At 37.9% G+C, this 13,419-nt stretch overlaps 1 protein-coding gene across 2 annotated transcripts in view; it reads left to right on the plus strand.

Moving 5' to 3' along the window:
* The first annotated feature begins 7,504 nt into the window (after positions 1-7,504).
* The window catches only part of LOC106062861 (low-density lipoprotein receptor-related protein 4-like), a 39,215-nt gene continuing 33,300 nt past the window's right edge, over positions 7,505-13,419 (plus strand). The window contains exons 1-5 of one of the 2 annotated variants that reach the window (XM_056040672.1): positions 7,505-7,645; positions 9,016-9,051; positions 10,732-10,814; positions 11,396-11,467; positions 12,795-12,942. In XM_056040672.1, coding sequence (XP_055896647.1) covers positions 7,633-7,645; positions 9,016-9,051; positions 10,732-10,814; positions 11,396-11,467; positions 12,795-12,942 — 352 coding nt within the window. In that variant the 5' untranslated portion in view covers positions 7,505-7,632. Of the gene's footprint in view, positions 7,646-8,997; positions 9,052-10,731; positions 10,815-11,395; positions 11,468-12,794; positions 12,943-13,419 lie in introns of both variants that reach the window. The other variant, XM_056040671.1, reaches the window with a different exon arrangement.

Here is a 13,419-nt window from a genome sequence, read left to right on the forward strand (position 1 = left end):
TTCCATGATTTCTTGGTCACAATGGTTAAGTGCGACCCTGCTTTTTAGTGACGGGTAAATAGTACTTGTTCTCCACCTCCCCTCTTTTTTTTTCGCCACTTAAGTTACGTGGGGTAACTCTAGTCCCACTTGTAAAATAAAAGAGTGATCTTTTCTTTACTTATTGGTGTTCAAAGTGTTGAGCCATTATAAGAATTATACATATAGATGTGGCAAGATGTTTAAAAATATATACAGTAAAGTTATGTATGTAGACATTACCTATTTGGAATTCCAATTTCAAAATATTCCCTCAGGAAAGTTTACAAGTCATAGCTCACTTTCACTTTTGTGGATAACAGCAGGCAATCCTTAAACTCGGTCTTATCATGGTGACAGTTAAAACGTGTGTGGCTAGGCATCCAGCCGAAAGAGAGAAAAGAACTGATATCCAAGATTCTTTTCAGGTACTATTTTCAGATTGTTACCCTTTGGACCTTTTGATACCTACCGTCAACCGTTTCATTCTGAGATGACCATTTCTCAGTCTGAGGTAACACTTTGCGCGGCAACTGGACTCTTCAGTATTTGCACAAAGCCCAGAATATTGTTTACATAACATAACAGAAATACAAAACAAAGAAGATGATTACGTCCTACGCGTCATGCATTTAGTCATGCATTATTAACCAATGACTTAAATTCTGCCAAGTCACTGGTTTTCCTGGCTAGCTCAGGCAACCCATTCCATGCTCTAATAGCACTAGGGAAGAAGGAGTATTTGTACAAATTTGTCCTAGCATATGGGACGAGGAATGTGCCTTTATCTTTGTGTCTTTCAGAGTATTTTATGAAGTTTTGTTTTTTGTATTTGAAGATTAACAAGTTAGTGATGAGAAAAAAAATACGTAAAAAACAAAACAAAAACATAAATTTGAAATTAAAAAATATTGATATCTCTGTGTCATTGCTCAGTAGAAATTAAACTTAACAAGTAGCAGTGGATTTTTTTTTTCATTATGACTAAAACCATAGTGAATTGAAAATAGTATACGACAATTACCTAGAGCAGCGGTTCTCAACCTTTTAAGTTCCGCGACCCCTTTTTTACAATCCCCCACTCTGCCGCGACCCCACCCCCACCCCACTCACACAGCGATAGAAGAGTAGACAATAACAATCCATATTTTCGATGGTCTTAGGCGAAACCTGGCAAATGGTCAATCGACCCCCCAAGGGGGTCGCAATCCACAGGTTGAGAACCCCTGACCTAGAGCTAGAGTGTAGGGGTAGCTATACATAGAAGCTCTACATCTAGATGAAACAAGCGTACTGAGAAATGAAGTAACAACATGTGCACCAGAAGAAAATGGGTGTGTAAAGAATGTGTTGCCTTGAGATACTTAAACAAATCTAGTAAATTTGATTCAAACTGGTCTACAGCTTAGTTTTAATTTAAGAAAGAAAGTAGGCGATTCACAAAGTAGAAAGTATTGACATTTGTATTTAACATTTCAAATACAGTAGTTTGATTTTGTTCTTATTTGTATCATCATCATCACTCCTTTGAGTTCCTCGTGGAACATAGGGCATCGACAAAAACACGCCACTCTTCACGGTCTCTTGCTAGCTTTTTGATGGTTTCCCAGCTCTTCCCGGTCTTCTCTGCTTCTTCAAGTACACTCCTTTGAGTTCCTCATGGAACATAGGGCATCGACAAAAACACGCCACTCTTCACGGTCTCTTGCTAGCTTTTTGATGGTTTCCCAGCTCTTCCCGGTCTTCTCTGCTTCTTCAAGTACACTCCTTTGAGTTCCTCATGGAACATAGGGCCTCGACAAAAACACGCCACTCTCCACGGTCTTCTCTGCTTCTTCAAGTACACTGCGTCGCCATGTTCTTTTTGGTCTTCCTCTGCGTCTTGTTCCCAGAGGGTTCCACTCTAAGGCCTGCCTAGCTCTGTTGCTGGTATCTTTTCTAAGGGTGTGACCAATCTATCTCCCCTTCCTCTCTAAGATCTGCACCTCTATATCTTTCTGTCCACTCATCTCCCACAGTTTGGTGTTTTCTACTTTGTCGTAGCAGTGTATTTTTAGGATATTTCTCAGGCATCTGTTGATGAAAGTCTGTATTTTTTTTTTGTTGTGGCTTCAGTTGTTCTCCATGTTATTTGTATAACGCATTGTTTTTACTGAGAAAGTTTATCCTTAGTTTGATGGTCACCACTTGATGCCCCGTGCGGCCCGCACCACCCGGACATAGCTAGCTACGCCACTGAATGGATTCAAGAACACTCATACTATTGGGCTGTGACAGTGTTACTCTAATCCAATTGGAATATTCGTTCGTTATAAATCTCACTGCCCTATTTTGTATTTGTATTATACAGACAAAGACGTTGTCTGCCGTGGGTCTATTCAAACTCTGATTACATCGTCTGCGCCCGTCTTCTACAAAAGTTATTTTTTTTAGACCTCAAATGTCAATTGTGTGACCCGCGTCATTACATTAACTCCCTTAATTATTTTTTTGGACTGAAAATAACAATAGAAAGGGACGCAATGAAACGCTCTCCCAAACATTTTGTACTAATATCTATTACGTTGAATTGGATACATATCCCGCATAAAAATGGGAGACTACCGCATTCCAAAAGTGAGCTTAAAGGAGGACGGCACAGCAGAAATGCCCCCAGCTATAAAGATAATCAGAGGCGTCATTTCGCCCACTGTAAAAGAGGAAAGTAGCTGGCAGTAGATATATATAAGACAAAATGATCAGGATTGTTAAATAAACAATATATTTGGACTAAATACCCATACGTTTTATAAGTAGAGACATCCTTCTGAATAAAACAAAATACGCCCTAGTCGAAACCTGTTTCAATACATTAGGGAATAGAAGCAGGCAGTGTCGAAACTAGGAACGATCAGTCGACATTGCTATTTCGCATATATATATATCTGTATATATATATATATATATATAATTCTATACGTCGCCCAATCATGCGAGACAACTCTCTAACCCTCGATGAAAAAAGTCAGGGAAAGATAACTCTTTTATTAACCCTCCTCCCGCCCGCACCCGCGCCTTCCTCGCTCAGTCGTTTGCCCAAACCCACCCCATTAGGACAACTGTGTCTTTCAGGAAGTGTTTACCCGTCACTAAATAGCGGCGTATACTACGCCGCCGGTCGGCTAGTTCTAGATATTCTAACTAAACTCATGGGCGTAGCCAGGGGGGGTTCTTGGGGTTCAAACCCCCCCCCCCCCCGAAATGAAATCTCCCCCCCCCCCCGTGGGGGGGAACGAATTAAGTGACTGATTTTTGCTTTCATTTTGTTTATTTTAGGTGAGATTTTAATACTAAATCATCACTTACCACAGCACAGCCGAGGCAGTTTTGAGTTAAAAACCCTCTACCAGGGGGCTTTGAGTTTAAAACCCCCTACAGGGGGTTTTGAATTTTAAACCCCTACCAGAGGTTTTTGCAGTTGAATCCCCCTCTTCTATAAAACAAAACAAAAAAAATGCAAACAACAATCCCCAAATTCCAACAGCACAGTTGAGGAAGATTTTGATTTTAAAACCCCCTCCAAAATTTACGATAAACCCCATCTTCAATTAAAAAAAAAAGGAAATTACACACTCAAAATTCTATGAGCGTAGCCAAAGGGGTTTTGAGTTTAACCCCCCCCCCCCTCCAGTTGGGGTTTGAAGCTAAAAAGTACCTCTTCAATATAAAAAAAAAGCAAATTACACACTATAAAATCTATGAGCGTAGCCAAAGGGGTTTTAAGTTTAAATCCCCCTCCTCCAGATGGCTTTTTCTTTAAAGTTTAAAACCCCTCCAGATGGTTTTGAGTTTAAAATTCCCTTACAGAGCGTTTAGAGTTGAAAACCTCTCTCTTCAATATTATTTTAAAGCAAACTACAGTCACCAAATTCTAAGATCGTAGCTAAATGGGGTTTTGAATTAAAAACAAAACAAAAAAACTCCAGAGATTTCTTAGTTCAAAACCCCTCAACAGATGATTTGACGAAAAAACTTTCCTTTTCGATATAAAATCTAAAGCGAAATACAGGCATGTAATTCCAAAAGCGTAGTCAAGAAAGGTTACAAATTTCTACCAGTGGCTTGGGCTCCATTAATAAAGTGTGAATAGTCTTCTGCCGAAATTGAAAATCATTAAATGTGTCTCAACAAAGATGGTTAAGACAGATTTTAGGAGTCAGTCATAGAGATCGGGTCTAAATCAAAGAAATCATATGCCGAACTGGGAGTCGAATCCTTAGTGAGGTTATGACAGAGCGTCGCATGAGGTTTTGCGGGACATGTTCTCACACAAAATGAAATACGCAAAATAAGAGTTGGGGAAACAGCTTGCCGGAAAATGCGCCGAACGGCGCGAGAGGGTCTAAGTCAGTAAGAATAGCACATTAGGTTTTTTGAAATAAAACTTTAATAGCAAGATAATGCACTGTAGATACCTCAGAATATGCATTTTGTTGGCTTTCAATACCAGAAATAGTGCTCGGCGGCGGAGCACTGCAAACTCCCCCAGACCCCCCTGCTAGCAAGGGCGGGGAGTGTACAATAAACAATAAACTTCCGAAAGGGTCAGAATGTAATAAAGATTAATTATGTACACACACATACACACACATATATATATATATATAATTTTTTTCGCCCAGGGGGGGGGATGTCGGGGGGGGGGGATCCCCCCCCCCCCAAAACCCTCCCCGAAAAAAAATCCTGGCTACGCCCATGACTAAACTAGAATTGAAAAAAAAGAAAACGTTAATGGAACTCTGTTAGTCTTCCAGGGGTTGGATGTACCTCCTGAAATGAAGAGTATTTCCTCCTGTCCAGGTCACCTGGAAAACGGAACGAGATGGTAGATTTTGGTAGATTGTGAGTTTGAACCCTGGAACATTGTAATGGCAGTCGGAAACGCATACGACTCGACCAGGCAGCCAAACTCTTAACAGATTTATCATGTGTAACTGTGTAGGTTATGACAGTCGAATGCCGAGGACAGTGGCTCTAACTTATCTCTTGTTGACCTGTATTACCTCTTATCTCTCTTTTTTTTTTTATAACTCAAAACACTTTGTAATATTTCAATCTGACAAAATGTCTAACTGGGTCAGGTTGTTATAGAGGACACATAGCTTACAAATCATCGTACACTGAACGTTGTCACGATGGGAGAGTCATTTACCACATTAAATAATCCAATTTTGTTTTATGTTCATATTACGTATTATTTTCTCTCACATAAATAAAGTAAATTTTGTAGAAGGTTTTATCGCAAGCTCATGAGATGTAAGTAGTTTTCTAGCAATCGAATTGAGATGCTATAGAAGGGTCCTAGGAATTACCTACAAAGACCGCGTCACAAATGAGGAGATTCTGAACAGGATCACAATGGGGGCCCCCACGATGACCTGCTGACAACTGTGAAAAAAAAAAGCAAACTAAAACTCTATATGGTCATATCACAAGGCCCTAAGGGCTCGCATTGACCTTCTTACCCGGAACAGTACCAGGAAAAAGAAATGGCAGACACAGAAAGCGATGGACATCATCAAAGAGTGGACACGACTGTCGCTGAAAGAGATTCTACATTAAGGCAATAGACAGAAAGGAATGGAGGAAGACAGTCGACAGTTCATGTGTGGTGCCCCAAAGGCTTAACAGAAGTGACAGTCTCAAGTGTAATAAAACCAATGTACAAATTAGGAAAATGAAGGCATAATAGGAAGGATAATATCTACTATATTTGTATTTGACATACCCAGTATTACTATACCCGGTATTACTATACCCAGTATTACTATACCCAGTATTATTATATCCGGTATTACCATACCCGGTATTACTATACCCAGTATTACTATACCCGGTATTACTATATCCGGTATTACTATACCCGGTATTACTATACCCAGTATTACTATACCCGGTATTACTATACCCGGTATTACTATACCCAGTATTACTATATCCGGTATTACTATACCCAGTATTATTATATCCGGTATTACTATACCCAGTATTACTATACCCAGTATTACTTTACTCAAGTTGTGTAGAAATGGCAGTTACCGAGTATAGCTGTACCCGTTTGACAAATAACTCTTTATGTACAGTCTAATCATAGTTCACATAGGCTGCGGGACAAACATTTGAGACTCAAAGAAAAGCCACTTTTGAAAACAGGCGCAAATGACAGAAAGAGAACTGAAAGCCATCAGCGGACAACGGCTTTGTCTGCATGAGAAAAATATGCAGGTCGCAACTGGGTTTGTGTAGTCATGTAAAACACTGCACTCATCCTTAATCTTCAGAATGGAAGACATTGCCGTTATTAATCATAGTTCAAACAGTGTGTGCATTTTTATTTGTATTTTTCTTCAAATATTTCAATGTTAAACATTGTTAAAATTCTTGAAATCAAATCAGCAAAATGTCCAGGTTAAGTAGTAAGGTGTAAATTTCTCTGTTGGCCTGTAGAAAATTTCTTAACAATAGAATTAACTCCCTTCATCTACTTCTGCTATGATATTGGTATCTCTAAAAAAAAAATAGTGGGGATTTTATTGTGATCAAACAATCCAATTCTTTACTTTCACAATCAAAGCAGTATACTCAACAAGTAAACGAATAAATGATCAAATACACTGAAGAATGACTTGTCATTTTATACATATTTAGTCACTGGTTTTAAATTATTGATTGACTGTAAATAATTTGTTTTTTCACTAAGTTAAAATGTAAGTAAAAGAAGAAAATATAATTTCTTATTAAAACTATGGGATATCTTTAAAACCAATTTTCCAATCGCAATTTACTTTATATGTATGGAGCAATTAAACATGTTTTTAAGGAAGTAGAGTTGTAGTAATAAAGCGCTCGACTAGGTCCCGGGCTCGTATCTGGGTGAAAATAAATTTTAATTTAGGGATTCTTAGGACGCCCCTGAGTTCTCTGAACCTTAATAGGTACCTTACATTAGTTGGAGAAAGTAAAGACAGTTGGTCGTTGTGCTGGCTACATGGCACCCTTGTTAAAAAACTTCGGCTATAATGTTTTTTGTAAAATGCTCTACATGCTTCGGATGTTCCTTCAGAGTTGAAGATATTTTACCTCCTAGTCCAAACCTCCCGCAGGACGACGGGGGATGGGAGCGGGCAGGATTTGAACCCTCGACCATCGATAAATCCAAACGACAGTCCAGCGCGCAATCCACACGACCAGGCAACCATCGGATATAGAAATAGATGATTATCACATCATCTGCCCTATAGATTTCAAGGTTGCACTACTACTAAGAAGGATTCTAGTTTCACGTGTTACTAATAACAATGTCACTGTCATTCCTATACCACGTGACATTGATTGACTAATGACCTTTTTTTCTTTACTTTAAAGTTGCTTAAAAAAAGATGCCATGGCTTTATTGTTAAGTTACTTCAGTTTTAATTGTCAGTTGCCCAAACTGCGGTCATAACCTGGTCACCAACATGACTATACTTGGTGATCCAAGAAAGGAAAAAAAATTACTGGGCCAAGAACTGGTGCCTTTGATAAACTTACTCGATGTAAACAAGAGAGCAGAAAACATTCAAAGAAGTGACCAAGATGTTTGTTTCAGGTAGGAAGCAGATGTGTCAGTGTATATGGACCAATTTTGTTCAAGTTTCCTGCCAACTAATATTTCTAACGCTCCTAATAAATGAAAACATTTGAAGCAGTTTTCAAACTAGGATTTCAGATGTGAACTTTCAGTACTAAAATATGTTATACGTTCTCACTATACAATTATATGTTATGGTTAGGTTGATGTTATGGTTATGTTAGGGTTATATTTAGGTTATGGTATATTTAAGTTATAAGCTCCTCAAAATAACATAGTAGTAGGCAAAATCGGGCCTTTGGCAGATTGCTCCGAATTGAGCCCAGCGCCTGGCAGGGACCCCGCAATTTACATTAAACATGTCACTATCAGTCAAGGCTCTTGTCATAGGCCTTTAGAGATGTAGGACGTCAAGGGTTAACATATTTAGTGTATCGTACGATTGACGTAGAGGCGCGGTGGCTGAGTGGTAAAGCGCTTGACTTCCGAACCGGGGACCGGGGTTCGAATCCTGGTGAAGACTGGGATTTTAAATTTCGGGATCTTAGGGCGCCTCTGAGTCTACCCAGCTCAAATGGGTACCTGACATTAGTTAGGGAAAAGTAAAGGCGGTTGGTCGTTGTGCTGGCCACATGACACCCTCGTTAACCGTAGGCCAAAGAAACAGATGACCTTTACATCATCTGCCCTATAGACCACAAGGTCTGAAAGGGGAACTTTACTTTACTTTACAATTGACGTAACTTTAATTACCCAACTGGCACATATTGCGTTTGAGTTGCTTCCCATGCCTGTTGTATAATAGATGTTAATATTATGATCTAAGTAATAGTAATAGTTGTTATTGTAAACAAATTTAAGCAAGCAAGCATCTATTAAATTGGGCCCCGCGATTTTTAAGCCGGCCATGGTAGAAGGTTTTTTGAAACAGGGGCGCATTGGAGTGTTTTTGGAGAAGGCGTATGCGGGTAAAACTGTTCCAAATTATTGCATAAATCCTTCAAGGTTTCGGCGAAAAATAATATTTAAAAAGACAATATTTGAAATATCATCCTATTCTTTATATGTTATGTGGAACCTCCCAGGGCTGCCTGGTCGTGTAGAGTGAGCTTCGGTCTGTCAACAGGATGGTCATAAGTTCAAACTCGGTCCGCTTCCATCTCCTGCCGTCATGCAGGGGGTAGGGCAAGGACGTAATTCTTTTTATGACAAAACGTTTACACCATATATAAGAACGTATTTGTATTAATGACATGGACACCTCTGGCTAAAAATAATGAAGGCAGAATTGCCCACAAATGTGCATGCTTAGACACTAACTATTAATGTCAACAGCCATGTACACAATGTGACTTTAATGTCTCTCACAGCTTCTGTTCTTCTTGCAGTGTTACTGTTGACATGGACCTGTATATCCCTGGCAGGTAATTGTTGTTGTTTTTTGTCTCCTAATATTTTCAGTAAACGTAAACAAACAAAGAAGATACAACGAACTTATTGACAGATACATCGCTACTTATGGGGATACAGGGGCTTGGTGGCTGAGTGGTTAAGCACTCGGCTTCCGAACCTGGGGTCCTGGGTTCGAATCTGTGTGGAGATTGGGGGTTTTGAATTACCTGACTTTAGTTGGGGGGACTTAAGGCGATAGGTCGTTGTGCTGGCAACATGACACCCTGGTCGTTAACTGTTGGGCAAAAGAAACAGATGACCTTAACATCACAAGGTCTGAAAGAGGAACTTGAATCGATGAGAGATAGTCTGTAACAATCATTTAATAATAATAATAATAATAATAATAATAAAATTATCTTAATAGTGTTTAAAACAAAATATTTATATATTTGTATGGTATAAATTATAATTTGTAAGTGGCAATAAATATATTAAATTTATGAGACGATAAAGGCTGTAAATGTTCTTGAATCTCCTTGATCTGTATCCATTAGTATTACTGGGGAGACAGCTGCTTGAAATTGTATAACTATTAATATGAAACAATGCACCCTCCCTATGCTCCGTAAATTTTTGCTATTTCATGGTATAGAAGAGCTTTTTATATAAATCACAAGGTCTGAAAGGGAGATTATGATTTGAGATTTGGCTTTCTAGTCAAACTTTGAGGTTAGACTTTCTAGTTCAACTTTGAGATTTGACTTTCTAGTTAAACTTTGAGATTTGACTTTGAGATGTGGCCTGAAAGATCGCATTTATGCTTAATATCGGACTGAGTTCTGGTCAAGTCTGGGTCCCCTGTTAACTTTAAAGGAGAAAGAGGTTGGGGACAATTCAAGTTGTTGACTTTGACATTTGTTTTGTTTTGGTTTGGTTTGCTTTGTAAGTGGGCCTTTGAATGGAATGTAACTCATAGTTAGTGTAGTCCTTGGTTCTAGTCTAGGATTTTTGGACTTTAGTTTCTAGAGTTGAAATAGAGACTTTATTTTTTCAGTCCATGGGATATTGTTCTACTGGATATTAATTTATACTGGATATTTCCTTTGCCAGAACTGTGCCTGTATGTTATTCATATTTTCTATAAACAAGTTATATGTCCGTGAATCGGCATTCTGAATCTTCATTCTGTCTTTATATGCTCTGTCACAGTTTTATTCATGACTAGGTTACATTTGGTAGTCAGAGTTGAAGTACACATATCCCGTGTATTAGCTCTTATACTTATTAAAAATATTCTGGACAAATAAGGGCTTTGAGAAGAAGAAAAGAACCTTGACACTTAACACTAAGCATATTAGACAGTAAATTGGCTTCATACATTCTCTATGCAGTAATATTAAACATATAAAATAATAAGAATATGACAATGGACCTCATTCACCAATCGTAAACAAACAACATTTAACCACGTGATTCTCTGTATCTTCTATACAAAGTATGTCATCCATCGTGGCTGTCACGTGATACTTATTTTTCATTGTTTTATAAATATTATGACGTGGCCAAATGTGTTTATTTACGATTGGTGAATGAGGGCCATTGTACATGTAACAGTTTCCATGTTTACCTTGCCAAGATACGCTTCCAATTCTAACTTGCCACTACTATAATGAATTCCATTCTATTCAAACCACTTGATCCACATATAGAGGCTGGACCAGAATGCTATCAATGTACAGCTATCAGCGACCCACAGCTGTGTACACAGAAAGTTTATTGCGGATTTGAAGAAGTCAGTATTTCTTTTTGTGTTTCATTACGTACTGTATGTTTATCTAAAAGTTTTTATATGTGTCATTATTATTACGTGCAATGTATCAAATTCTGGTTTTCTATAGAATGTTTAAAATGTTTGACATGTTTCGGATGTTCTTTCAGAGTTGAAGATAATTACTTCCTAGTCCAAACCTCCCGCAGGACGACGGGGGATGGGAGCGAGCAGGATTTGAACCCGGGACTATCGATAAATCCAAACGACAGTCCAGCGCGCAAACCGCACGACCAGGCAGCCATGCCTGTTAATCCATACTCTGCCTGACAACGCCTGGATTTTGCAATAAGCAAATAACATATAATTACAACTTGGCATGTTACTACAGAGTGACTAGTTCCCCTTGTGTGTATAGCTACTTGGTAGAGTTGTCGAATAGGAGGGTCCATAGCCCTTGCCTTAGTCAGGACTGTTAATTATAATTCACCCTTTTCTCTCATTGCACAGATGTCCCCCTATGCTGCCTTATCATATGTTATATGTATGCATCATTCATTGTTGTAGTATATATGGTCGATGAAGATTTGCATATTTTATTTCAGCAATGCTATACAGAAAGAATACAGTTAGGGTCACATGGTTTTTACTATAATATGGGATGCATAGCAACCAATGTAAGTAACAAATGTAAGTAACTAGTGTAAGTAACCAATGTAAGTAACAAATGTAAGTAACTAGTGTAAGTAACCAATGTAAGTAATCAATGTAAGTAGCCAGTGTAAGCAACAAATATAAGCAGCCATTGTAAGCAGCCAATGTAAGCAGCTAATATAAGCAACTAATGTTAATGTAAGCAGCTAATGTAAGAAACCAATGTAAGCAACTAATGTAATCAATCAATACAGGTGTTGCGACACGGTTACTGTGTGAGGTCAATCGTGACACACGGTCAAGTGTTAGGTATCGGAGAGTTAGGGGACTTGGGGGAAGTGACGAGTGTGTAAACAAGAAGAGAGGAAGTCAGCGAGTGAAGTTGGGTATCTGTATATAACGTTGCCGTGTATATATGTTTTGTTGAAATGTTCCACAATTAAAAGGCACTTTAAACGTAAAAGGACTTGTTTCTTCACAATAGGTAGCTATTGTAAGTAACTAATGTTAATGTAAGAAGCTAATGTAAGAAACCAATGTAAGCAACTAATGTAATCAATCAATATAGGTAGCTATTGTAAGTAACTAATGTTAATGTAAGAAGCTAATGTAAGAAACCAATGTAAGCAACTAATGTAATCAATCAATATAGGTAGCTATTGTAAGTAACTAAATAAACTAATGTAAGCACCTAATGTAAGCAACTAGTGTAATCAATCAATATAGGTAGCTATTGTAAGTAACTAAATAAACTAATGTAAGCAACTAGTGTAATCAATCAATATAGGTAGCTATTGTAAGTAACTAAATAAACTAATGTAAGCAACTAATGTGAGCAACTAATGTAAGTAAACATGTAAGCAACTAAGTAACTAATGTAAGCACTTAATATAAAAAGGCAATGTAAAAGCAAGTAAAAACTTGAACCGAGCAATAGATAACTACAAAACCTTCTATTTTCATAAGCACTTCGCTGGCACAGTGGTTTGTGTTTTGGTTTGAGGAGGTTTGAGCCATCGATTTCGAATTCAAGCCGTATAACTTTTTTTTTTATAAATTAAAAAAAAAAGCAATCACGATAACAATCATACAGATACCGCCTTCTTTATCCAAACTAATTGATACAATGCGCATAAGAGCCCAATTTACCAAGGGCTGGTTTCGGTTTGGTTTGCATCTATATTGATTGCTATTGTTGTAGTTGTAATTATTAGGTGGAACATTGTACTGAAGCTGAATTTCCATGTGTTTGGGCCAATAAAATAATCTTATTTCTAAAAATATATAAACAGTTCAAAATTATTTCAAGTTATCAAAAGATTTATGTCATGTAAATCTTTATTCTTCTAGTTGTGCTACTCAATAGACAACAATGACGTATTAGTAGGGAAACGATTTGATCTCGCAGACCAGGCGACGAGCAGAAGGAAGAGAGACCCTGCTTGTAAACAATGCTGTCGAGAGGAGCTGTGTAATCTCCCTTTATGTTCTCTTCCAGGTTAGATAACCCTCTAAATATAAATATAATTAGTATGATTAAAATGGTAAATGTACATTTTGCATACAAACATAATTAGTGGAGGCTAGTTAAATAGCTGTTTGCTCTCTCTGTGGCTACAGATACGGATGTTACTTTTAAAAAGACGATGATTCTGTTCTAATCGTGACCCTAGGTCAATCTAGTCATATCTGTTACTTAAACTCTGCCAAATCATAGTTCAATCTAGTCATGCATATTAATCTGTGGTTTAAACTATGTCACATCCTAGGTCAATCGAGTCATGCATATTAATCTGTGGTTTAAACTATGTCACATCCTAGGTCAATCTAGTCATGCATATTAATCTGTGGTTTAAACTATGTCACATCCTAGGTCAATCGAGTCATGCATGTTAATCTGTGACTTAATTAAACTCTGTGTCCAATCCTAGGTCAATCTAGTCATGCATGTTAATCTGTGACTTAATTAAACTCT

This window comes from Biomphalaria glabrata, chromosome 9, assembly GCF_947242115.1.
Source record: "Biomphalaria glabrata chromosome 9, xgBioGlab47.1, whole genome shotgun sequence".
NCBI lineage: Eukaryota > Metazoa > Mollusca > Gastropoda > Planorbidae > Biomphalaria > Biomphalaria glabrata.